The sequence below is a fragment of the Chanodichthys erythropterus genome, chromosome 4 (genome assembly GCF_024489055.1).
Source record: "Chanodichthys erythropterus isolate Z2021 chromosome 4, ASM2448905v1, whole genome shotgun sequence".
Taxonomy (NCBI): domain Eukaryota; kingdom Metazoa; phylum Chordata; class Actinopteri; order Cypriniformes; family Xenocyprididae; genus Chanodichthys; species Chanodichthys erythropterus.
Window position 1 is genome coordinate 5,746,400 of NC_090224.1, and position 27,994 is coordinate 5,774,393.

A 27,994-nucleotide genomic window follows, 5' to 3' on the forward strand; every position below is an offset into this window, starting at 1 on the left:
TATATGTCCTGCAAAATACGTAAATTATTTTAGCATTAATGTTCATGTTTGTTTTTGTGCAGACAGGAATTTTAGTCCGCTGAGTTCAAACAGCTTCCTTTAATTTTGTCTACATATTTCATAACATTTGCGTCACTTTAATGGATTTTTCTAAAGTGAACAACAAAAAAAAGTGCAATTATCAACAAACTTTTTGTTTCATATCACATACAACACTGTTTGAGCTATGCTATTGCACACGACCAATGTAAAAACAAAGTGACGCGACTGCAGTTCAGGAGATCTCCAAAGGAATACAGTCCGTTTCATTTCACCTCTATACATACATACATACATTACATACATACAACATTACATTAGATAGTGGAGTCAGTTTCCATTTAATATCTTCCATCATTTAGTAGACGCTTTTTATCCAGAGCGACTTAGTTCACCTACAAGGACAATCCCCCCTGGAGTGATCTGGGGTTAGCTGCCTTCTTCAAGGATGCAGAGGTGATGTCAGTTAATAGTCTGTTCGTTCACTCACTGGAATTGCTCCCCTTTTTTGTAAGGGACATTTTCATTGGCTAGACCTGTTTTTTTTAATCCCCCCTGGGACATTTGAAACACTGATCTCCCATCACCTTAGTCGTGTTGCAGGTTTTGCTAATTAGCTGTAAAAGTGATGCTAGCACACGCTACGCAAGGATAGCATTGTTTATGATACAGCAAGCAGGCAGTTCTACGGAATCAGGCGGGTATGGACACTGCAAGAAGTAGATTTTTCATCAGCTGACAGCACGGCTCAAGTGCATATACTATATTGTCATGGAAACTTCAAGGAAAAATTAAGTGTTAGTTAATGACATGAGTAAACAGTGCTGACGTGTCATTATCATGATGATTTTTAGCAATAGTTAAAATGACAGTACTCACAGTTGTCACGGACACAGTGAAGATCTTTTTACTTTGCCAAGATATCAAATATAATAAGTTAAGAAATAAAAAAAGTGACAACGTCTGTCCATCGGCAAGGTCTATAAGTGCCAACTGATTTTAGTGTATACATGAAAAAAAAAATCCCCCCAAAAAATTACAAAAATTAAAATTTCTCTGATTCACATGCTTGTGGGAGGGGGGAGTAAAATTTGTGAAGGTTTCAACAACTGTTATTATTAGCCCTTGAATTGCTTCCCAGAATTGTCACCAAAGCAATAACATACTGTCTTGTTTTATTTGAAATGTGTTACACTTGTACTGAATGTGAACCACTCGTATTGTTTTAGTAATATCTAGTATCAACAGTTTGACATGCATTGTGTATTTACACTGTTAACAGGACCACTGGTGACTTCAAAGATATGAAGGGCTGCAACTTCTCGATGAAGATTCTAGGGCTTGTTTGATTTGCTGCAACACAAAATTAGTAAATATACCACTGATGCGTGTTATTGCAATAATCCTGTGTATTGAAAACCAGAAGGGTGGTGTTGATGTCATTGTTTCTCTCGTCAACTGATAAAATCTGTAGCCAGTTTGAATATTAGTAGTACAATATTTTGTCTTTGTGGAAAGACTTTTTTAAACTTAAATATCAGTTATTCGGAAATGCCTGATTGCTTGAAAATAAGTTATGGACTTTTTGTTCAGAGCCAAAGGTGAGCTGGAGAGCAGTGATGGCTAACTGATGTGGATGAAGGAGATAAGACTTATTTGCATTTTCACTGGGTCAGTAGTAATGGATCACTTGATGATCTGTGGGCAGTCACTCCAGGCTTTGGCCTTACGCTTTGCTAGGGCAAGCCAGGCTGGCTCGGTAGAAACCTGGGTAGTGTCACCAGGAGGGAAGCGCTTTGTCACATCCTTTGTTGCTGGCGGAGATGGTGTAGAGTCTGTTATTTCAACTTTTAAAAAGAAAGAAAAAATATGGTTCAGCTGTGATTTCAATTTTTTTTGTTTTGCTTTCATTGTTTGCAAGTGGACTAAAAATTTTAGAGAATGCTCTTTTCTGCATTTTTGTGGCTGTCTCAGTTTTAAAGGCATACTATCATCAATGGGAACCATGTCTAAATCCCACTCCCATTCGTACTTTTTTTGTCAGTTGCAGTTTAGCTAGGGGGATGAGTATGTAATAAATAAATTATCAAAAACCTACATAACAACTGAGCATAAGGCCTAAAGTTACCAAAAATAACCCCAGTATAAAGCTTCTGAGGGGAAATATAATCAAATACGTTACTTCTGTTTTGTTTGGTTTTTTTACCTGTGACTGAGCTGGGCAAGGTATTGGCTTTCTTCAAGTTGTCGCGTCGTTCAAAACGGGCCAGGAGTGTGTCTGGTCTTTTATTCTCATCTGTTTGAGGTTTGGGCAGGCTGGAACTTCCATTACCTTTATCTTCTGTGGGACTGACCATTCCAGCCTTTCAGAGACAAATAACACCAATTGCTATTAAAACAGAGAAGTTTGTTTAGTATAACATTATACCGTGCCCTAACCAGGTGCAATACAACAAGTTTACAACAAGCAAAACACTCAGCCAATCAGAAGATTGTACAGTTATATGCAGTATGAGATTTCCAAATGGACAGTGCTACCCAGCACAACACCACAAAAATAGATCCAAGTGATCAACAAAATGTTACGGCTGGTAAGATTTATGTGAAAGAGGTAGTTGTTATTGATTTTTGCATTATTACATTGCATCTGGTTACGACACTGTTATTACAACTTTACATATAGTACCAGCAGTGTAGGTTAGTTATGATAATAGACTGTATGGCTATATTTATAATTTATACATACGCTTTCTTTGTCCCTAGCTTGTTTCTCAGCCAGCTTAGCCTCTCTCTGGCTCCTCCTTTCCTCTCGGTTTTGTTGCTGTTCTCTGAAGCCTTTCTGTTTTTGCAGTGCTAGAGTGATCCAAAGTGGTCCTGCCTCTTTCTCCTGTGTCCGTGAGCTGTCCAGAGAGTGTCTGGCCTGTAGAGAGGGTTTTTCTGTGAAGGAAAAAAAATGTAGGTGTCAAATTGACAAGAAAGACTAGAAACAATTTTAAAGTCTTCAACGCATCTGTTGTACTCTTTACAAGGATAAAAATTATCTTAATTTCCTGAAGGAAATACCAATGCTCAAGGTAGGACAAGAATGTTGCTAAAGTCTCAGGTAAGTTTAAGTTTCAGGAGTTGGTTTTGTGTATATGAAATGTGAGCAAAGAAAATACATCACAATTCATTATGAGTCCAAATGTTTGAATAGAGTGCATGTTAAGCGATTCGGATTGAATTCATTGTAAAAGTTTAATATAGAAGTTTAAGAAATATCAGTACAGTGCTGCTTTGCTAGCATTGTAATAAGGTGAAGATCATGCAGTTATAGCTCTACAGTGCTTGAGAATTTCCTACCTTTTTTAATGAGTTCTGTCCTGCGATCTGTTTTTTCTCTCCATGGGATGCTAATGGATGGAAAAAATGACTTCTTTTCTTTAAACTCCTCCTCTCCTTGTCCATTTTTCTGGGATGGTACAGATGCTGCAACTTCTTTATGATCGCTGGTCTGCTCAGTAGCTATCTGTTCTGTTTCACTTGCCCTTTGTGAAATCCTGTCCCCTGAAGTCCTTCTGCCAGGTTTTGGGAGAGGAGAAGGTGGAGGTGTGCCACCTTCAGATGGTTTAGGGGAAGTAGCTGGTTTTTGGTAAAGTGGAGGCTTGGGGGCAAAGCTGTCGCCTTCAGTAGGTGCCAAAGGGAGAGTACTTCTGCTAAACTTGCTTCGAGATTCTTTACTAGATGCTACAGTGGTTCGAAATCCGACTATCTCTTGTTGCGGAGAAACAGGGCTAGACATTCCAGAGAGCGTAGACATATCAGAGTCTTGGTCAATGGCAGTGAGGGGCACTGGGACACCTTCAAAACTGTCTCCTGCACTGTACCTTTTCTTTCTCTTCTCTGCTGATTGTTCATTGTGGAAGCGAAGAGAGTAGTTGGTTCTTCTCAACTTAATTCCAAAAGGTGAAGGCCGCTCATCACCACCCTGATCCTTCTGATCTCCTTCATCCTTTGTGTCTGAATCTTCTGATTCTGCCTGACTTGGGGAGCCAATCTCAGATCTTTGTGACTTGGGAGATCCATGTGGTGGACTGGGAACAAGAAAGGAGGGAAGGTCTTTGGCAAACATGCATTCTTCAGCACTATCTGCTATGCGAACAACCTTACTTCCCCTGCTCTGTATCTTGGTACCTAAAGACGGCAACTCTGCTTTTTGGACAGAGGGAGTTTCCGGAGATGCCGCTTCTAGTTTCACACCTTCTTCCTGACCTAAAATCTCTGAGTTCCTGTTGGAATCAGGAAATTTCTTCCTAGCTGGTGTGATGGAAAACTTAGCACTGGCTGACATGGTTTTCCTGAGGTTGGTGTGAGAAAATGGCACTGTATTTAGATCCTCACTTATCGGCCTTCGACTCTGATCTGGGTGTTCAGGATACTTTCCCTCTTCAGCACCTTTAAAAATTTTGGATCTGATACTTGCCCATTCTGCTAGGACAGCAGCGTTGGATTGGTCGGCAGATAAGGAAGACTCGTATAAGGATTTGGTTTTCCCAGATTTACAGTCTGGAGATGTCTTGATCTTGGTTGGGGGAGTGCCCATGGCTTTTTTGCCCTCTGAAAGGCCAAGAAGCGACTTGCAGGCTGTGTCCTTGATTTGATCGAGATTGACTGCAGTTCCACAAAGTTGGGCTCCTGTCACAAGAATTGCAGTATGTGGGACGTAAAGAGATGAAGACAGAGTTGGTGAATCTGTGCCTCCTGGTGAAGAAGTTTTTGCTCCTTCCCTGGTTTCAGCTGTTGTTTCACCCTGTTGGCCAGATGCTGGAGTAACAGGACTGAGGTTGACCTTCTGGAAGAGTATCTGCTTCTCGCCTGAGGAGACCTTGAAAGTGAAGGGTCTCTGTCTCTCCTCCATCTCTCTCCATCTAAGTTCCTCTGCTTTTCTTTTCCATTCTGGCTCAGAAGCTCCAGCTTTCTCTTCTTGCTGTTGTCTCTTTTTTTCCTCCTCTTCCTCTAGCCTTTTCCTCTCAGCTTCCTCACGGAGGCGTTCTTTTTCCTCTCTCTGCCGTTTCTCCTCTAACTCTTGAATCCTCCGTTGTTCCGCCTCCTCTTCCTCTTTTCTCCTCCTCTCCTCCTGCTCCCTTTTTCTTTCCTCTTCCAAACGGAGACGCTCCACCTCAAGTTCCTGCAGCCTTCTCTCCTCCTCTGCTCTTCTTCTTTCCTCTTCCTCTTTCTGCATTCTTTCCTCTTCCTCTAGCCTCTTTCGCTCTTCTTCACGTCTTAATCTTTGCTCTTCCTCTTCTCTCCTCCTTTCTTCCTCTTCCCTTTTTGTCCTCTCCTCTTCCTCTCGCTGCTTCCTCTCCTCTTCCTCTTTTTGCAGCCTATCCTCTTCCTCTCTGAGCCGCCTTTCTTCTTCTAGCCTCTGTTCCTCGATTCTCCTTTGTTGTTCCTCAATCTTTCTTTCTTCCTCTTGTTCCCTCCTCTGAAGCTCAAGGCGTTCTAGCTCCTCTTCATGAAATTGTCGTTTCACTGATTTCTCAGTGGGTTCATAATCTCCTCTGCTCCTATGGATAATGTTATAGTCCTCTCTTGTCAAATCAAACACTTCTTCGTCTTTTTGTGTTTCGGATTCCTCTTGCATTTCAGAGAGATCCTCTTCATGAAACTCCTGAAATATATTCAAGGTTGCAGAACTTAATGTTTTGGAGTTATTTTCTTATAAGCGATAGTTCACCCAAAATTAAAATTTAGTCTTGATTTACTCGTCCTCATGTCATTCCAAACCCGTATGACATTCTTTCTTCTGCAGACCATAGAATACGATTTTGCAGAATTGAAAATGTCTGTTTTGTTTGTTTCGTTCATACAATCACAGTCAAAGTTGTTTTGGACCCCACTGACTTTGATCGTATGCACAAATACAATTAAAGCATTCTTCAAAATGTCATTTGTGTTTTACAGAAGAAAGAAAGTCATATGTTTGTAAGAACATGAGAGTTGAGTATATGATGAATAAATTATGCTTTTCATTTTTGGTTAAACTATCACTTTTACTATCACCCTTTTACATCAAAGCTATCCTAATAGATGGTGATCACATTTTGAAGAACACCTTTCCCTTTACCTGTGTAAACCTTCTGTGTTTGCGAGATACCCTCTGGTTCTTCGGTTTGACAGACAGTTTGTGTTTGGCAGCAGTATTGTCCAAGCGTGGGACAGACTGAGGGACAGCATCTAGATTGATGGACTCAATTGTGCCGGGGGGAGGTGGGCGCTTAGAGCGTGGGGATTTGACTGGAGTTCTGTGCTGGACCGTGTCATGGCTGACAGCCTAATTGTAAAGCAAAAACACAAACAATCTGAGTTTGTGACTATGGGAGAGCAGGGTTCTGAAGCATGTTATATGTCTATGGAATCAATAGCCGCTTTTCCACCATCGGGCCAAACCGTTCTTGTTGCTTAAATTAAATATCAATCAAGTTATGGAGGATGATCAAATATTTCTTTTAATTTTATTATAAACTTGTGTTTACTTGGCTCAAATAGCGCACTTGGCCAGCTCCAGTGAAACTGGTAGCCACGTAACAGACAAGAGGCCAATCCTGAGTGGTGACGTCACACACATTATACCAGCACGGTTCAGCATGGTTAGCCAACCGAGCTGAAAATTCCAGGCCGAGAACGAATTGTAATTGTGATGTGCCGAAGCAAGCTCAAGTGGAAATATAAATGGAACTGTTCCTTACCATTCTTAGAACCGTTCCGCCTGATGGTGTAAAAGCAGCTAATGTTTTTGAAAGTCTGACAGTATTACAATTTTCTGCAACTTAACTAGAGTATGGCATTAGTAACAGCATGGTTACTGATAAAATTTATATCTTGAATCCACTGTAAAATGCTTTCAATAAGTGCCTACCAAGTGCATAAATGTCCATTTTGGCAAGTGAGGGAATCTTTCTTAGAACCTTACTCTCTCAAACAGAGCAGTGTTCTTTAACTGCGTTTTCTTGTATATAAATTGTGACTGATGAGCAGCATTATGTTACTATATGTAAGTAGTGGATAATAATTTTGAGATTAACTTACTATTTCCTTGGCTTCAGTCCCCTGTGGTTCATTCTCCACCTGAGCAAGAACCCTCAGCGGACTTCGTGGTACCTCTTCCTCATCTGAGCTACCTTCATCTCCCTCACTCTTTCTAAGTGAAGGGGGTCTCTGACCAAATTTGATATTATGTCCAATTTGCTTCTGTCAACAAAAGCATAGGGAGTAAAAGAATGGACAAAACTGGGGTTGCTTAGTCCAAACATTTAGTTACTAAGATACCAGCATAAACAATGTTTTATCAAAGGCATCATGATAATTTTTTATTTCTTGACCTTGATGGTAATAAAAATGTCTAAAAGAAAATGTATCAATCTGGTGTAATGCTAATGTCAAAGTCTGGTGCATGGCTTGATTGTGTGCATATAAACATTTTTAATTACACTATTTATGTACAGAGTCTCACCTGAATGTTCCTGACTTTGTCTGAAACGTTCTCCTGGGACATTGTCTGTCCTGGATGTGTTTTCTCGGTGTCTTCAGGGATAAATACACTCTCGTGTGAAAAGGCTCGGGACCCTAGGGTGTTTAACTCCCTGTGAACACAGATATAGATGATTTTTAATTACAGCACATCTGTGAATGTTCTCAATTCAACAAATAAACAACTCTTGACAGCATCTAAAATAAAGTAGACAATTTTGCATAGACTATGACCCAGCTAAATTTGTTATAAAATACATCAGAGAATTACCTTAGATACTGATTGTTTTCTTCATTAGCTGTGGCCACCCCATTGCAGACATCATCAGTGGAATGGCTAGGTTTCAGTTCAGATCCCTCAAACCCACGTTCTGCTTCCCTCCTTTTCTTCTTCCCAAATAGACGCCTGAATGGCTGGAATTTGCCCTGCCGTCGCCGTTCTGGTAAAAAGTGGGGGCAAAGAATGGTGATAAACAGTCATTAAGCAGTAAAAGGCTAGTGCTAGTGCTGTCCATATTTAAATATAAGCATACAGTATGTGAGCATTTTTAATAAATGTTAATGAAATGGAGGACCAGAACAGATCAGACGCTATGGAATCAGGTTATTATTGTGTGAAAGTCCTTGTCCTGAGACAGCCTTGTATAATTATGGTGACCAGATGTTCCATTTAAACACCCAGTAATGTCCAGGTCCTATGATTTTGGAAAGGCACCATAGAAGAAAGAGAGAGCCAACAATTAGGAGCCAACTGCTAAAAAAAGAACTTTTCTATAAAACTGTCATCAGTAATATTACTTTGTGACGAGAGATGAGTCTCACAGGCTTTACTTAAAACTCTTTGGAAGTATTTTACTGAAGGAAAAGCCCCTCCAAGATTAATTTAAAATAAACAGCAATCCAGCCAATCAAATGCATATAAAATGATTTGATCAAGTGTAAAAGCTTCTGGCTGTTCAAGCTACGTTCTGTATGTAAACATTACTCTTGCAAATCCACGTGGCCAGCAATCATAGATGCTACACATGGATAGCAACTGCAAAACTTTTTACCTTTTATAGATGACTCAAATACTGCTTTAGACTACAAGAATAAACCACTGAGCGTCTCGTATTGTGCAGATTTTTAACTAATTCATGGGCAGTATTACAGGATGGATGTTCCTCCCAATCTACCTAATCATCACAGTTTGCTCACTGGTGATTTTGTCTTTTTAAAGCTGCTTGGATGGATATGTGTTGTCAAAACGGCTATATAAATAATTCAAATCCAACTGGGTTGTAGCTTCTGTGTAATGCTAAATAAACTATTTTGTTTTCCATCCATTACTTATGTTGACAACATACCAATTAAGAATTAAATCTGAGCTTTATTACCAACAATCAAGCACAAAAGTATAAACAACTAATTCCTAATCTCTACAAAAACAATCCAGAACAATCTTTACAGAATAATTCACAACCTACCAATTAAAGTAGAAATCTGCAGGTGCAAAGAGTCTTTGACATGACTGAATCATACGGTTCCCATGTAACGACATTAAACTAATGATAAGACAAGGGACCTTTGGTTTGTATGGAGTGAAGACACACCACTTCCTGAGAATAGAAAGTTATTACGAATCATAAAGGCTACGGAGATAAGACTAGCACAAAAAGCTTATGAATAAAATTGCATATAAAACATATGAAATAAAACATTAGTTATATACACTACTGCTTAATAGTTTGGGGTCTGTAAGATTTTTTTCATCATGATTTTTTTTTTTTTTTTCATGAAAGAAGTCTCGTATGCTCACCAAAGCAGGATTTATTTGATCAAAAATACAACATTTTAAAAAATATTACTAATTTTAAATTCTATTGTAATACATTTATTAGAATATTATTTATTCCTTTGATGGCAGGCAATAATCCAGTCTTCAATGTCACATGATCCTTCAGAAATCATTCTGATTTGCTGCTTAAAGAAACATTTCGCATTATTATCAATGTTGAAAACAATTGTGCTGCTTAATATTTTTTCCAGAATTCTTTGATAAATGGAAAGAACGGCATTTATTTGTCACTTTTGATTGATTTAATGTATCCTTGCTAATAAAAGTATTAATTTCTTTTTTTAAAAATCTGACACCAACTTTTGATAGTACATAAGTTTTTCTTTTTGATCATCAGCTTCCTTCATTTTTCAATTCCTACCTTTTATGTATGTGCATGTGTGATTTTTGTCTATTACAACCTGCAGCTCCCTTCTTGGTCCTCCTGAAGGTATAAAATCCATAAGCACTCCACCAAGCAAGTGCAAAACATCTCCATGCCATATTTTCTGTTTCTAAGTATGTGTCTGTGTGCATTTCTAAGGCTGTATCTCTGTGTTGTAGGAGCTCCAAGTGAAATGGCTGGAGTGACCGGGCCACCCTACACCACAGAGTGGATAAATTCAGCTAGAGATCAGCGTGGATCTGTTACAGGCTAAAAGTGGAAAGTAGTGTGGAGTTACACAGTAAGTGTGTTGCTGCTCAAAAAACAATAGCACAATAACAAAGAAAGTAAGACTTTGGTACCTGCTGTCAGTGTCCACTTCTGTTGTTCCTGAAGTTATTATCGTTTCTGAGTTTACTGCTTTACGAGCGCATATGACTGGATGATTTTATGATTTCTCATTTTTTGTCTCATCATTTCCCCCTCAAAGGCTCGTCCAAGTCACAGTCTGTTCCCAGCTTCTACTATTCCATTTCTCTGGCCCACAATGCAGTGCTGCAGGCGTCCTCAATCACTGAGGCATATGATGTGAGTGGACACAACTCAGCCAGAGAAACAGCCCTCGATGTGTCTCGCTTGTACTCCTCCATACTACAACCACTATACACTCAAACGTGGCTTTCCTGCTCCTATGAGTGTCAGTACTGCTAAATCAATTCACTCAGACCTGACTGTTCCTCTCACTTCTTCACAAAAGCTCAAACACACGTCCGTCCCACTTAACAACATGGGAATACTCAACCTCGCTCCTCACACTCGTCCTGTTGTATAATATTTCTCACTAGTGCAGCAAAGCCAATAACCCCATTTTTTTCTGTCCCATGGTAAGTACTGCACACCTGAACCTGACTGTTCCCCGCACACGCCAAATCTCGGCATTATTAATTGATACATTTATCATAAATAACATAATTGGCACTGTGCCCTTTGTCAGCAGTGTATTTGTTTGCCTAACACTGCTACATATCCTTAAAATCATTCAGAAACCATCTCAAACTAAAGCACGTCACACGTCAGCCATGCTGAGAAAGAAAGAAATTTGTCACACATGAGATATCAATAGTTAAACGTGGTTATAAAGTTTGAGGGCAAAAGGTTCACACGGAAAGGTGTGTAAACCTTGTAAAGCAACAATAACACGTCATTAAGAAATGAAAATCATTTACTCATGCTCATGTCGTTCCAAAAAAGAATGGTGAATGAATGGAGAATTTGATGGTCTCTCTGTTCCATGCAATTATAATGAATGAGGACTGGAGCTGTCAAACTTCATACAGGACACAAATGCACCATAAAAGTGTTTCATGTGTCTTGTGAGAAGACTTCTAAAGCTAGCAGATCAAAATTTAAAGGATTAGTTCACTTTCAAATAAAATTTTCCTGATAATTTACTCACCCCCATGTCATCCAAGATGTTCATGTCTTTCTTTCTTCAGTTGAAAAGAAATTAAGGTTTTTGATTGAAAACATTCCAGGATTATTCTCCTTATAATGGACTTCAATGGACTCCAAACGGTTGAAGGTCAAGATTACATTTTCAGTGCAGCTTCAAAGGGCTTTAAACGATACCAGACGAGGAATAAGGGTCTTATCTGTATATGCTTTATATAAACAAATGATCACCTTGCATGTGCTTCCGCCAAAACCGCACTTTCGTATTCTTCAAAAAACTTACGCTATATGTTCTACGCCTTCCCTGAATATGAAGAATATGAAAGTGCGGTTTTGACCTTCAACCATTTGGAGGCCATTGAACTCCACTATAAGGAGAATAATCTTAGAATGTTTTCATCAAAAACCTTAATTTCTTTTCAACTGAAGAAAGAAAGACATGAACATCTTGGATGACATGGAAGTGAGTTAATTATCAGGAACATTTTATTTGAAAGTGAACTAATCCTTTAAGGTTAAAGTTTAGGCATCCTGCTGCATGGATGAGAGAATTAGCAATAAAAGTCTCTCCAATCATTGTAATTGCATGGAAAACAACCATTTTAAAATAAATCCTTCATATAGGTTTTTAAAGGCATGAGGAAGCATAATATTGACCGAATTGTCATTTTGAGTGAAATATTCCTTTAAAGACACACAGGCCGCAGACACAGCACACAATTCTTGAAGTTTTTTTGTAACCCATGAAACACCAAACAGTTCTTAAAGAGACAGTGCAGAAAATCTTTGTTGCATTTAGTGTGCTGCACTGTCACTTTAAGAGCAGGACGTTTGTAAAGATCCTCACTCTGTTTTCATTTACCTGGGCCTTCAGATACTGTTACCTCTACCCGCTCATCAAGCTTAGCCTCCTTACCGTCCGTCGCCATGGTTACGACGGGCTTTGTCTGCAGCAAGGGTAGAGGGGGGATAAACGTGAACACAGAAGTACTTTCTTCATTGATTTGCTCATGTGTGCGAGTCTGAAAAGAAAATTGTTGGAGGAGATGACAATAATGGGAGATAGAAAGGCTTAAAGAGATCATGAGACACTTGTATTGCTTTTCCTTTCTTTCCTCCTGGGCTCTTTCATAAAACCTTTTTTTTTTTTTCAAAGCTTCATCTGTTTTTATTACCATCATAATCTCTTAGCTCATACACAGTCTTCCTTTGGTCCTTGCCATCACTTGGTTGCAAATAATAAGACCATCTATTTCTTTGCGATGGGAATTTGCTAAGAATTGGGGATTACAATTCCCATCTTGCAGACCAAAACCTTACACTTTACTGGGACTGTAAACTTTACTTGGCTACACGTATGCCTGGATATATGCCCAGAATTAATGCTCTTCAGTCATAATTTAATAATGTACTGCTGCCATGATGAAAAAAAAAAAAGTACATAAACATCTAATTTTGCTTGTTTGCTGTATAGCTTTCCACTCATATATAGCTGTGCTAAAATTATATCTTTCTCTAATGTCTACAAGTAACTGTTGGAACTTAAATATTACAAATTTTAATTTAAGTATCAGTGTATTAATGTACAATTATCTGGTCATTATTGCAAAATAAACCCCTTCAAAATGACATAAGATCCAAACAACCCTGTTGGGATTTTTTTATTATTTTTTTTTTTTTTTTTTTTTTGTGATAATGATCAGCTGACTATATTATTTCGGTAACACTTTACAATAAGGTCCATTAGTTAAAAATAGTTAACCTCTTTAGTTAACATGAACTAAGAATGAACAATACTTCTACAGCATTTATTAATCTCAGTTAATGTTAATTTCAACATTTGCTTGTACATATTTAAAAACAAAAATTGTATTTGTTAACATTTCTGAATTAACTAACATGAACAAACTATGAACAGCTTGATTTTTATTAACTAATGTTAACAAAGAATAATAAATACTGTAACAAATGAATTGCTCGTTGTTAGTTTGTGTTAATGAATACATTAACTAAATACAAATGGGACCTTATTGTAAAGTGTTACCATTATTTCTTTTTTAAAAAAAAGTCATGTAAGGGACATATGTATATATCTTCAGTAATTAAAATTGTATAGAATTCTAAGTTATACAGAAAAGAACCGCATTTTTGCTACAAAAATATATGATTTTAGAACATTTAATGCAATTTTAAACTGGCAGTTTTGTTATTGTTTACAAAAAATAAAACTAAACTAAAAATAAAAATACATTAAATAAATTACATTTAAAAATTAAATTAGAATTATTTAAAAAAAAACTAATAAAAGTGACAAAAGCATAATAAAATTACCAAAACTTAAACTGAAATGAAAATGAAAAATAAAAAATATAAGAATAAAAGTTAACTCAAAATATTTAAAAAAAAATATAAATAATACTACACCAATAACACTGGATTGTGGATGGATAGTGAATACGTTTTTGTTCTTAAAATTGCATGTTAAATAGGCATTTGTTTATTTATTTTTGTTTGTTTAGTGAAATGTGTGTTTGCTCATACATGCTAGGGGTGTTTGTATATTAGTGTGTAATTGCAGAGTATTGTGTCTGTGGAGTGTAGTGTGCACTCGACCTCCATTATCGCATCAATATATGCCTGTTCAGCAATCTGTGCATAATCTAAATTAATGGCTATTTAGAACGCACTTTTTCTACCTTCTCGTGTTAATGGACCCCCATGTGACTTACTGTAAAAAGCAAGAAACAGCATATAGAAAAGGCAAAAATGTGAATTGTTTTGTTAACAAATTACCATTGAATCAACTCAAATTCTCATGCATAATGTAATTTATATCAGTCAGTCCTAAAATAAAGCAAATGGTGTTTTTTCCATATTGCTTCTGGGATTCTACATACAGTACAATCATTCAGAATGCCAGGACAGAAAATGCCAAGATTTAAAATGCCACTATTGTTGTTGGTTAAGCAAAACACATTGCCTCAAAACCTGCATTCCTTTTGGCAAACAAAAACCTTTTGGCAGCACAGCATTGCACTAACTGTTAAACACAGCTAACTGTAAATGATTAAAATCTTACGCCATCTATGTAAGTCGTTTCTCTTTGTATGAGAAGACAGTGTCCTCTAACGGCTCCCATGCAGGGTCATCCTGAAAGTTTCACTGTCTAAACAAGCTCAGCTGCTGCTTGAATGGATCAATGTGTCTTTGTCTGTTTGTGATGCTAGTCCAGATGTGTTTGTGCACATGCACCTGCGGTACAACTGTACACGTGGTCCAAACCGTGTGCGTATTCGTCATGTTCTGGCTCACGTGCAGATGTTAACGAATGATTTTGCTTGTGTTGTGTGCATTAAAGAAGCTCCAGACAAAATGACAATGGCAAAAGCACAAGTCACAGCTACATGCACTGCAGTAGGACACTGAAAATACCCTAAACAAAGAGAAAAGGCTGCAGCAGAGCTACAGTAAGTTTGCGGCTAAGTTGGCTCTAGATGCTACAGTCCTAATTTAACCCACTTACTGAAGTTTAATGGTACAGACTGACCTCTCTACACTTATATATATATATATATTGGCTATATCACCAAGAGCAGCTCTAACCATCATTACAAACATTTTCAGCCGAGGCCTGCCTCTATTTGTCCAAACCAGTGGGCTATAAAATGGGCTATAAGTGGATTCCTGGAAAGTTGCCCCTGTGACTCCTGAACCTAAAAGCTACATGACTCATTATTATAAGTCATAAGAGATCCCATGCCCCTCATAAAGAGATAGAAATATTGCAAATAAAATTCATGAAAGATGAGGATGCGCTAGTGATCTGCTGCAGCAGCTAATAGCTAAAGTTAGTGACTCAGGCTACGAAAAGTCAAATAAATCAAAAGTCAAATAAATGTAGCCTTGGTGAGCATAAGAGACAAAAAACATGAAAAAAATCTTACCGACCCCAATCTTTTGAACAATAATGAACTTTTTTAAATAACTTTTTTTTTTTTTTTTGATATACCCAGGTGAAAAACAAGTACACTTCTGTAATGTACTTAAAGTGCTCTATTTTTGTGCACTAATTTTGTACTTAATATACTAAAAATTCTTCTTTAGTACTTCTCAAGATAATCTTAAGAACATCTAAGTGTACTCAACTGTGCTATTTTGAGACAACATGAACTAAAATGAGAAACATGAACTAAAATATGCTTTTAGTATACTATCTCTGTATTTAAAAAATATATTTAGTTACCACTTGTAGTACACTATGGGTTCAAATGTACTATAAGTGGTAATTAAATACATTTTAGATACACTTAGATGTTCTTAATATACTAAAAATTCTTCTTTAGTACTTCTTAAGTACAAAATTAGTGCATGAAAATAGAGCACTTTAAGTACATTATAGAAGTGTACTTTTTTTCACCTGGGTAGCTTTGTGAAAGAAAGCTTGACTGAACGCCAAACTTTACAAATGCTAGAATTAGAATTAGAATAGAATTACTATTGATTAAAGGGTTAGTTCACCCAAAAATGAAAATTATGTCATTAATTACTCACCCTCATGTCATTCCACACCCATAAGACCTACGTTCATCTTCGGAACATAAATGAAGATATTTTTGATGAAATCAGAGCGCTTTCAGTCCCTCCATTGGGAGCAACGCAATTTACATATTCAAGGTCCAAACTCCAGTGGACTAACCTCAATTTTATGAATTTTTTTGTGTGCAAAAAAAACACAATTTGCCTCTATATTTACAAAATAATATTATCCAAAGCACATTCACGGAACAACTTCCGGTCTTGAGTCAACAACTATCATGTGTGGTGCTATCGTTGTTATTTTTTTGCAAACAAAGCACTCGCTTCACTTCATAAAACTTAGGTTAAACCACTGGAGTCACATTTAATATCATTCTGGACCTTGAATGTGTAAATTGCGTTGCTGCCAATAGAGGGACAAAGCTCTCGGATTTCATAAAAAATATCTTCATTTGTGTTCCGAAGATGAACGAAGGTCTTACGGGTTTAGAACGACATGAGGTTGAGTAATTAACAACAGAATTTTCATTTTTTGGGTGAACTAACCCTTTAAGTAATCTTCCCACAGCAAAGTAGGCAGAAGCTGCATTTGAAGCAGCATATAAACTACAAGGACCCTATCATACACTCAGCGCAATGTGGCGCCAAGCTCGACGCAAGTGTTTTTTGATATTTTCAGCCTGACGCACTTATAATTTTCACGTCCTGCACCACGTTGTTTAAATGGCAAATGCATTTGCGCCCATTTGTGTGCCCATGGGCGTGCTGGTCTGAAAATGAGGTGTGTTCAGGCGCATTGTTGGTGCTTTGCTATCTTGAGGCAACTGAAATAAACTGCACCATTGACCAACTGAAATCTGGTCTAAAGTCAATGCAGCAATATTTGTTTTGTTATTCAAAGAGTGTATTAGTAATCTGCGGCTGCACGACGCACGTACACTCTGCTTATTACACACACAGGGACGTGCAGCAGCACACAAACATGCCAAATATTACAAATAAAAGGATTATAATGTAAAAGATTATTATTGTGTGCATAAAGATTAAATGCTTTGGTGGAATCTGGCTTGTCCTGTAGATGGTCCTGAATGTGATCCGTTTCCTTCCTAGAGAAGACTTCAGTTTTTCTTCTTGCAAATTCTACCATGTAAATAGCGAATGCGCAATTGGCTTTTAAAGGGAATGGGAGATGAGACTCTGATTGGTTTATTGCATGTTATATCCAAAACACACACATTACTCATAAAGAGAATAGGGACCCTTTTAGACCATGCACCGACCATTTTTCCCATCATTAAACTAGCAAAAGTAGATTCAGACATGCCCCAAGTGCACTTGCGCCGTGCGTTTTAGACCATGTGCTTAGATCGGTAAAAAGGGCCCATAATGTTTGTAATGTGGCCTAGAGGCAACATAAATGCATTTACACAGGAATCACAATTTTAATAAATTGCATTTTTCTTTTAGCATAATGTTGCCTTCTGTGTTGATTCTCATGCACAGCTAATAGAAAACAACATGTGTGCTTATTGCTATGACAACAGCAGCATTTAAGGCAGTTCTGATGTTGTATTTTATCTACACAGAATTAAAGGCTCATCAGAACTGCATCAGATACTAAGGGATGATGCGTGTCAGTATGGAATATTTAAATAAAGATGACCTACGTCACCATAATTCTAGCCTAAACACACAACAGGGCTCAGAGCTTTCAGTAATGTCTGCACATTAAGCAAATCACACATAATGCATTATGTATCAGGGGTGAAATGATCTTGCTTTGCGCAAAGGGCCGTATATTATTATGATTGCAAGCTAGCTTCACTCGTACAATGGAGCGGCTTGAAGGTACAGCTAGAAATCACTGAAGCAAAATGGGATGGCTGACTGCGCAGCGTATAGCAAAGCTGGTCTAGTTGCCTGTGCTTACTGAGCACAAAAGCACACTTTTACCTAATTCAGCCACGCAGCTGGAAAGAGCTGCACACCACTGAAGGAAAACCTTAGGGAACATGGATTCAACCTTCTGCACCTTGATTTACAAAGCTCGGTTGCCGCTCCTTGGTGCTTTTAGGAAAAAAATATAACAAAACCATTGAATCACAACTTATAGAACTCTAATATGCATAGCATGCCTTATCTTAAGAGTGTTTATTGAAGTATGAAGGCTAATATTTCTAATTGTGTTGGTTCTGGATGAATGATGGTTATGGAGATCAAATGAACACACATCTGTCATCAATAGCCCATAAGACCTCAATGGATGTTAGGGTTGCCTTTCAAAGCTTGACTTTAGCATTATTAAACCAGGCAATTCTGATTCAAACATTCAAACAAATTATGAACTCTGTGGCAGTGTAACTTGCAGTAATATAAACTCAGGGGCTAGTTGTCACAATTTTTACTTTAGTGTAGGTGGATTTTAGGAAGTCAGTTTCTGTATACCCATCTAGAGCAGTCACACAAATATTTTAAACAATAAAAACAGTAAATATAAAATTATAACATTACAATATATAAAAAATGTTACAACTTGCCCCGACATATCATTTCAGAAAACTGTATAAAAATGTCAGAAGAATAGTTCAGCTTGGTTAAAATCTATAGTTGACTTTTCTCTGAATAAATGCTATTGTGGTTTTATTTTGTGCACTTTTTACAAAACAGCTGATACAAAAACATGATAACACTACAGTTTTTGTTTGGTGGACAGAATTCATACAAATTGTTCCAATTTCAGAATTTGAAACCAACACATAGACAACTGCAAACAAACAATCTTTTGTACAAATGGACCTTTGACTCAAAACCTCATAGTTACTTGGATATATGGCACTTGTGACTTCCACATGTAACTACGAGTCCTGGTCTCCCTATATTATATAACATATATATTAAGTATATACAATATAATTGGCAAATAATTATGAATTTGTATTTAAAACGTTTGTTCAACACTACTCTACTTCCCTAGACTTCAGATCCTCCAAACAGCCATTTTACACAACTCCCTGTAGCTGTATTTTCACTCAGTACTCAGTCTGAACTCACAGACATGAGCAAGCTCTGTAGTCAGCCCTTGTCTCTTTTTCTAGAAAAAAAAAACAAAAACTGTGCAGAGCGTCGTGTGAATCTTCAAGGGGCAAGTCTTGTGTAGATTGAATAACCCTAACATTTTAATTTTTTTTTCTTCTTTTTTAAAGATAACCCATTCTCTAATTTACAAAGGTAGAATTTCCCATTGGTCTAAATTATTAGTAATAAAATTCACCGTTCAGACTTTTGGGGTTGGTAAAAAATGCTTTTAGTTTGAATAAAGTCTTTTATGCTCACCTAGGCTGCATTTATTTGATGGAAAATACAGTAAAATTATGTGATGAGTTATTTTAGATGCTAATACGTTTTCTATTTTCATTAAAATTTTCCACATGATCCTTTAGAAATCATTCTAATATACTGATTTGCTGCTCAAGAAACATTTCTAATTATGATCAATGTTATCAATATAACAGTTGCTGCAGTGTTGCTTAATATTTTTTTTCTGAAAACTCAAAGTATTGGTGAATAGAAAGTTTAAAAAAAAGAACAGCAAGAAGAAGAGATTTTAGTAACATTGTCTTTACTGTCACTTTTGATCAATTTAATGCATTTTGCATTTCTTTTAAAAAAAAACATTAAATTAAATCTTACTGATCCCAAACTTTTAAAGGCACATTATGTAAGTTTCACCCCACTAGAGGTCGCTTATTTAAAACAATAACAAAGGCGTAGCTTGATGACGCCGTGAATTAGTGTGGAATCATGTGACCTCCACAGCCGATGGAAAGCAATCCGACAGGCAGAAATCATGTTCATAGATGAGCTAATGTATTAAAGTTTTATTAATGTTACTGTGTTTTGAAGCAGGGTGGGTTCGAGAGCCTGGGACATTTTACATTGCTGTTTTATTATGCTTGTATGCCGTATGCTGCTGCTGCTCCTTCCGTTTTGTTATTTATGTTTATTTTATGATTACACTAATGCATAATGTTCGCCTACTTTCATACAGTTACGTTTTATCACTTAAATTCACATTATTTTATTTCACGAGTTTGTGTACCCATATAGTCTTTGCAAAAGTGGTAAACAGATTTAGCTTGCTGTCTGCTATAGAGAGGCTCAGAGAGGATATTGTACTCGAGCTCCGATTGCCCCCCTGGCAAAATTGTATAAAAAGGAGGAGAAGGGGAGGAGAAGGGATGCTGAAAGAACTCACAACAGGAATAGGTAAGATGCTGGTTTTATACCTTGGTATTAATTGGAAGATTAGATGGGCGTACTCCTCCAGAAATTACGTTTAATAACTTCACTTGATTCTAATGAAACAGCCACAAGTGCTGAATTATTACTCACACAGGTCACTTTATTTGGCGAATTACAATTGTGGGGTAATGCAGCAGTTTTACTTGGTCAAAACATTCATACAAAAGATACATTTGAGTATGTTGAAAGTTATGTTATAGTTATTCTGTGCATTTGCTCGGTGGCTGGTATGAGACACTAGTTGCACACTGCAGTAAGCTAGATCAATATTAGAAAATCATATTAATAAAAGCTGGATGACTTGTTGCTAAATGGCATGGCATTGTATGGTGGAGAAAATTCTGTATTACTGTTACCACAAATAAAGCTCATACTGATTTACTTTTTGGGTACAAACATGTTACTCGTGGTAAATCAAGAAAACAAGAGTTTAAACAATAAGACTAACCAAGTTGTGCTATATAACAAATGATCATTTTTCGGTCGATAAAAGTATCCAAACATTTGCTCACCTGTCTAGCGCATAATATATTAAAGCATCTTTGGTGTTTCAATGGTTTCTACTGAAGTAAAACAGGAAATCGAGGGTAACGCGGATATAACGTCATTGACAGGCAACATAATGACAGGAGCCGTTACACTGGTTAAAATAGCTGATTTCTCTAATTAAACATTGTTGGAACCAGTCGTTTTTTAATCCAAAAATATTACATATTGTGCCTTTAAATGGTATAATATAATATAATATAATATAATATAATATAATATAATATAATATAATATAATATAATATAATATAATATAATATAATATAATAATAACTGTAAAAGAAGGAAAAATGCACGCCAAGAGTGTGATACAGTTCACATAGATGTGTACCTACAAACTATGGTGCATTTCAGCCATTAACAAGTATTTAAATAAAACTGGAAAAAAATAATTAGGAACAAAAAGCTTAATTTAATACACATAAATTATATTTTACATATTCTATGAAAACAAACAACCAAAAAGCTATTGGTTCTTGGTTCTAACACACTGTTATCATTGAATGTGCATACATTGTTTTCATTACAATGTATACGATAAGAAAGGCACAATAAGTCTTTGAGGATATGGGGCTGCTTAGAGATAATGGCAGTTTCATGAACAGAGGCCTATTGTGTTTAACGCTATCATGCCACATGCTTTACACAGAAAAACGCTTGATCACATATACGGTCAAAGGAGTACACAAGAATAAAGGCTTACCTGGTTGTCGATTTATCTGTGTAAGACGCTAGTATATATGCGTTTATGCATGTGTGGCTGTTCCACCTGCCTGCTGTTACTGTGGAGCTACGCTATTACCTAGAGTCAGGTGTCACATTGCACAGGTGCAAAGAGAACTCAAGAATGCTTATAGCCGTGTTGTTGTTGTGCGCACACGAGGACGAATATATATCTGTTCCTTCATATGCACAGTTTTGATTGTTAACAAATTCACAAGCATCTCCGTTATTAAATACAGTGTGAAAAAAGATGGTATGCATATTCATACTCCCAAAAAGTTCTCACAATGTATGTTTTTGTGTGTTCCTCGTGGGACGTTTGCATGATGTCCTATGTGAGAGCTAAGTCGCCTATGCCCAAGATACGTTCACACATGTGACAGAAAACAATCCTAGAATGTGTCCGAGAGAGGAGAAAGTGGGTGATGATGGTGAGGTAGTGTGCTGGTTCATACTGCTGTCTCTGTTGCTACTCACAGAATGCCACTTTGTTCATTGGCCAGCTTACCAGGGGCAGGAAGAACAGACGTGCATTGATGATTTCAAACTGCCCAACACACACAAAGACTGTGACTGTAAGCTTGTTTGTCAGCGTATGTGAGGATGCGTGTGTGTATTGTGTTAAAACAATTTCAAAGAACAAGGGCCTCCATTAACTGAATAAAGACGTGTGGCGGATCAATAACGGCACAAACTGCTACCTGTCTCCAGTGTCAGAAATCAACTGTATTATTAAGGGGCAATTTCAAGAAGCCTGCTTTTATGTGGGAATACTTATTTTCCAACTATATAAAAACATGCCATGTCATACATTTCAGTTAAATCTATTACTTGATTAAAATTCTCAATCAGGACATATGACTGTTACTTATGAAGTTTATCAACATCAAATACAAAAGTTGCTGCAATAATGCACATTATTACAGTACAATAAATGCTAGTTTAGTGTGTTAAAATGTTTGATGAATGCTCCCATTTTATATTAGGTGTCTTTAACTTCTATGTATTTATGTCAAAAAAAAAATTTGCTAGGTACAATGCATTGAGTTATTGATATCATGTTGTACTGCAAAACACTTTTGCTGCTTCCGAGGTGGGATATGGGTAAGGTTGTGTGACAGGTAGGTTTAGTAGTATGGTTCGGTTTAAGGGTGGGGTAAGGGGTCAACAGTGTATTATATTTCAATAGGTCAAGCCTATTAAAATATAATTCACTGTTGACCCCTTATATTTATTATTATTACATAGTTATGCAAGTAGGTTTCAGCAAGTGACTGTCAAAAACGCTGATTCATTCAGGAGCGAGTCAATATATTAATAAGTGAGTCATGGAATCATTGATTCAATCAATTCATTCAAACACATTGAATACTTCCCTACCATACAGAAAGCGAAAAACAGTACGCCAAAGAGTAGTATAGTATTAGAAAAACAGTACCCAGTACCCAAAGTACCCAGATTACCTATTACTAGTGGTTCAACGGATCACAAAACTCATGAGTCGGATCATATTACGGTTTTTGAGTCACGGATCGGATGAATTTTTGGATCAGCTAGAAAAACAATATTTTGGGGGTGGGGGTAACTTTGCTTTCCATTTATTACTTAAAGTACTCCGATACCACAGCAAAAACTACTAGCCTAACTAATAAAGTTAAAACATTAAAGGGTCATGAAACCCCCCTGTTTTAGCCTGGTCGTTCACACCTCTGCGCTGCAAAAACTCTGTAAAAATGGGTGTGTAAAGCTCTGGAAAAGTGGGAGTGTAGAGGGGGAGAAGAAGGGAAAAGAACAACCAATGAAGCACAGACATAGAACACACTCATTATACAGAATAATGAATATTAATATATGAGCACTGAGAAAATGACAACAAACTCCCAAGCACAAGGGAGAAATGCGAAAGGATATTTAATAGGGTTAATAATAGGCTACTTTGATTACGTTTACGAGCACTGCACTCAAAATCAGTTTATTCTAATTCTAATTTGTCTATTAGAATAATCATGTCGTCGCGTTTAGATAGGCTACACCACTGTATCATCAGTGTCCAGTTTGCACATATAATTCATTTGAAGAAGACTTGATGAAATATGTGTGCATAACTACACCGTGCTGGTTAATGTTTGGTGCAGGAGAATGTGTGAAATAAAAACTTTAAACACGGATATTTTATTCTGTATGAGCTATGTGCCACGTGGCTAGTGTTATTAAACTCATCGCGGAGCTCCCCGCTGAAACCGATCATATGCGCACTCCGCGTTTATATCATCAACAGTCATATTTTTCATGTGTTTGTATTCAAACTCGAGTTCTGACCACATCGTGAGCAAAATACAAACAACACTCGTGCTGCTGTGCTGCGGGAAACAGCCTACGGCTTGCGTATTTGAACGCAGCTAGAGCAGGCAGAGGAGAATGAGCCGCACTTTTGTGACATTTGAATATTCTGCTGTAATACGTTCTTCACGCGAACATATTTTCCATATGTGCTGGTAGATTACAGCAAAACAATCCACATGCACAAAAACCTCTGCTCTGGTCGCTTCGCAGGAAAACACATTGTGGCGACCAGGGCGGGCGAGAGCCGTGAGGGAACGAGTGATAATGAGCATCACCTGGGAGGCACACCGGCCTTGAGTCCCTCATGGAGGAGCTCCGGGAGCATAAAAGGAGGAGCGACTACCGTGAAGGACGAGAGAGGACCAGGCCTGGACTTTATTTTATGGTTTATTATGTTTGTGTGGCCGGCAGACGTCCGTGAGGGTCTGCCGGCATTACTTTCGTTTTGTTTGTTTATTTTGAGATTAAAGTTTTGTTGAAAGTTCGCCGGTTCCCGCCTCTTTCTTCCCATATTTACGAACTACGTTACAGTGTATATGCACTATAAATCACTAAGCGTAGGTTTAGGGGTCAGGTGGGTGTAGTCGTTAATAAAAAGAGTTTTGCTAAATGGAAATAGGACAAATAGTGTAAAAATTCCACACATTGCATTTAAATGAACACGCATTTTGATTGGTAACGACAGACATACGTCATTTCATGCCTACAGACGTAACACGACACTGTCATTATTTTTACGGCAGCTAGAGGGCACATGACTTTAAAATGTAAATATAGGTCATAATATGGTGCTTAACAAACTACCTATAGGGTCATTTTTTTTGGAGGACAGTCTGAATTATAAACTTTCAGCCTCAAACTTGAAATTAATCTGCGAATCACATGGCTCCTGGTCCGTATGGATCACAGATCAACAGTGATCCATTTAACCCATACCTATTACGAGATTCTGAAGTGCACATTTGATGGACACTTTACTGTCCCATGAGGCCACGGCATGGCAGAGGATTTATGAATGGCAGTGAAGCGACGCAACTGACGCCGGTCAGGTGACAACAACATGGCGGATGTAGTACGTCTGAATTTCATTCATACTACCCATACTAGTAGAACATACTTTTTAACAGTCTTGAAGTAAATTCAAAATACAAGTCTGTGATTTCAGAAGCACCGCAAGTGTCTGTTTTTATGAGCGAGTCATGGATTCATTCACTCTACCAATTTGTTCAAAAACAACGATTCATTCAGCAAAAAAACACCAACTTCAAAACAGACCAGTAACTGGCATATTGTGTCTAAAATGTAAGTTACTCAAAACTGAATTCTTGTTTATTGAACTGCTGCATAAAAACAATATTGGACACATGTCCTGTTATCCCAAATATCAGCACAGTAACAGCTAAAAAAGTATAAGTATGCACTATAGAGGTAATTGCTGCCCTCGCATTTTCAATATTAGGGGCATTTTTGTTTACTTTAGGTGGCATTCCCATGAGCTCTTAATTTCAGACCTTGCCTGTCCATCATGTTGCACACAGTCAAAATATACTGAACAAAATTGCCCATGTACATGTCCCTTACTGTAAAGTAATTAGAGATCTCATAGGGTTATATGCCGACTCAAAGGACAAGAACACTTAGCAGTTAGCATAAACAATTAAACCTGTCATTTCTGCTGTCCTCAGCACTACAGAAGGGCATGTTCACTGAGTGACTATATTTACTAATAGACTATGAACATGCAATGCATTGCAAAAGTATTCAGATCTTATAAGCTGATCTGTGCAGTTTTCTTGATGTTAAAACAATTTCTCTTGTCTCAGTTTAATGTTCAGAGACATCTGTTAGTAAACCACTTGCAAACTAGACAGTTAGACAATTAGTCCATGATGTTAGTGTGTGGCTCAACCAATGGCATGAGTTTGGAGCAGGACTATGAGAGATGGGGGCAGGGAAAAATGTGTAATAGGCGTGTTTGAGAAACCTATTTGGAAACAGCATTATTGCATTATCAGTGGTGTGGGAATTTTCCACTGCAGCTTCAACAATGCTGTTTTCAATTGTTTGGTTTCTGCTCTAAAAATAAGTTCATTATCATGCTGGTTTTTATAGTAATTGTTAATAATGAGATTCAAAATCTCCTGCACTGGAAGGCTGAGTCTTTTTTGGATGTGTTAAACTACAGAGACTGTAGTGACTCACTCTGGCAGTGAATATTGGCATTTAATAAAAACTCCCACAGAACAGACACAGAAGGGAATCATCGAGGAATCAGATTCAGTCTAAAAACATTACCTTTCAAGATCCGTAGAAGAACAGGTATAGACGAGCAGCCCACTCTAATAAAGCACATGGCCCCCAGTGACCTCTAACTACAGAATATGAATCCACAGAGAACATCTTTATAGTATCTATCTATCTATCTATCTATCTATCTATCTATCTATCTATCTATCTATCTATCTATCTATCTATCTATCTATCTATCTATCTATCTATCTATCTATCTATCTATCTATCTATCTATCTATCTGTCTGTCTGTCTGTCTGTCTATGAACCTATTAGTACTAGTACCATAACTAAGGTGTTAAAGGGTTAGTTTACCCAAAAATGAATTATGTCATTTATTACTCACCCCTGTCTTTTCACACCCGTAAGACTTTCTTTCGTCTTCAAAACACAAGATGTTTTTGATGAAATCCAAGAGGTATATGACTCGTCCATAGACAGCAACATAATCAACACTTTCAAGTTCCAGAAAGGTACTAAAGACATCATTAAAATAGTCGATGTGACTACAGTGGTTCAACCTTAATTTTATGAAGCGACGAGAATACTTTTTGTGCGCAAAAACAAAACAAAAATAACTTTATTCAACAATCTCTTCACTGTGATTATCCTTACGCATTATCCTTACCCTGTTTACATCCGAATGCCGGTTCAGTATTGGCCATAGCTGCGCACATGAGCAGCACGACGCATGCGTGTGATGCTGACGCAGGAGCCGGACAATAATGTGTCGTCGTTCTGATGTAGAACCCGGGGGCGCTCGATGTAAACAATGTATGAGAATGACACAGAAGAGAAGATATTTTTGAATAAAGTCATTATTTTTGTTTTGTTTTTGCACACAAGAAGTATTCTCATCGCTACGTAAAATTAAGGTTGAACCACTGCAGTCACGTCAACTGTTTTAACGATGTCTTTAGTACCTTTCTGGACCTTGAAAGTGGTCCAGAATGTTGCTGTCTATCTATGGACGAGTCATATACCTCTCAGATTTTATCAAAAATACCTAAATTTGTGTTTTGAAGATGAACGAAAATCTTACGGGTGTGAAACGACATGGGGGTAATTTTCGGGTAAACTGACCCTTTAAAGGTAAACACTGGATGATTTTTCATAAGTACAGTAATAAATAATAATTTTAGGGAATTGCTGATGGCAGAGATGCTCTTCCTCTTTATAATGAGCACAGAATTGATCTAAAATAAAAAGCATCATTATACAAATAGCAAAAACAATCATATATCTTCTCACTCTTATTTCTTACTACATACAGGTGCTGGTCATATAATTAGAATATCGTGAAAAAGTTCATTCATTTTTTTATTGTAAATTATTTTAAAAAATGAAACTTTCATTTATACTAGATTCCCTACATGTAAAGTAAAACATTTTAAAAGTTTTTTTTTTTTTTTTTTTAATTTGTTGATTAGAGCGTACAGCTCATGAAATTCCAAAATCCAGTATCTCAAAATATTAGAATATTTACATTTGAGTTTCATTAAATGACCATTCCTACAGTATAAATTCCGGGTATCTCTTGTTCTTTGAAACCACACTAATGGGGAAGACTGCTGACATGGCAATGGTCCAGGAGACAATCATTGACAGCCTCCACAAAGACAGTATGTCACAGAAGGTCATTACTGAATGTGTTGGCTGTTTACAGAATGATGTATCAAAGCATATTAAATGCAAAGTTGACTAGAAGGAAGAAATTGGGTAGGCAAAGGTGCAAAAGCAACAGGGATGACCACAAGCTCTAGAATACTGTCAAGTAAAGCCGATTCAAAAACTTAGGAGAGCTTCACAATGAGTCAAATGAAGCCGGAGTCAGCGCATCAAGAGTCACCACACTCAGACATCTTCAGGAAAAGGACTACCAAGCCACTTCTGAAACAGAAACAACGTCAGAAGCATCTTACCTGGGCTAATGAGAAAAAGAACTGGATAGTGAACAGTGGTCGAAAGTCCTCTTTTCAGATAAAAGTAAATTTTGCATTTCATGTTGAAATCATGGTCCCAGAGTCTGAAGGAAGACTGGAGAGGCACAG

At 37.3% G+C, this 27,994-nt stretch overlaps 1 protein-coding gene across 6 annotated transcripts; it reads right to left on the minus strand.

The window, feature by feature from the left end:
• Window positions 1–88: 88 nt before the first annotated feature.
• cracd (capping protein inhibiting regulator of actin dynamics) lies at window positions 89–27,991 on the minus strand. Of its 6 annotated transcripts, none has more exons than XM_067383797.1 (9): window positions 27,866–27,991; window positions 7,820–7,988; window positions 7,532–7,661; window positions 7,108–7,269; window positions 6,146–6,352; window positions 3,382–5,689; window positions 2,786–2,976; window positions 2,246–2,402; window positions 89–1,886 (listed from the first exon to the last, which is right to left on the minus strand). In XM_067383797.1, the coding sequence occupies exons 1-9, from the start codon at window positions 27,945–27,947 to the stop codon at window positions 1,726–1,728; spliced, it is 3,567 nt and encodes a 1,188-aa protein (XP_067239898.1). In that variant the 5' UTR covers window positions 27,948–27,991; the 3' UTR covers window positions 89–1,725. The 6 variants fall into 6 exon arrangements, with proteins under 6 accessions (XP_067239898.1, XP_067239900.1, XP_067239896.1 ...); XM_067383799.1 differs by lacking the exon at window positions 27,866–27,991 and adding an exon at window positions 10,112–11,075; XM_067383795.1 differs by lacking the exon at window positions 27,866–27,991 and adding an exon at window positions 9,787–10,067.
• Between the last annotated feature and the right edge of the window lie 3 nt (window positions 27,992–27,994).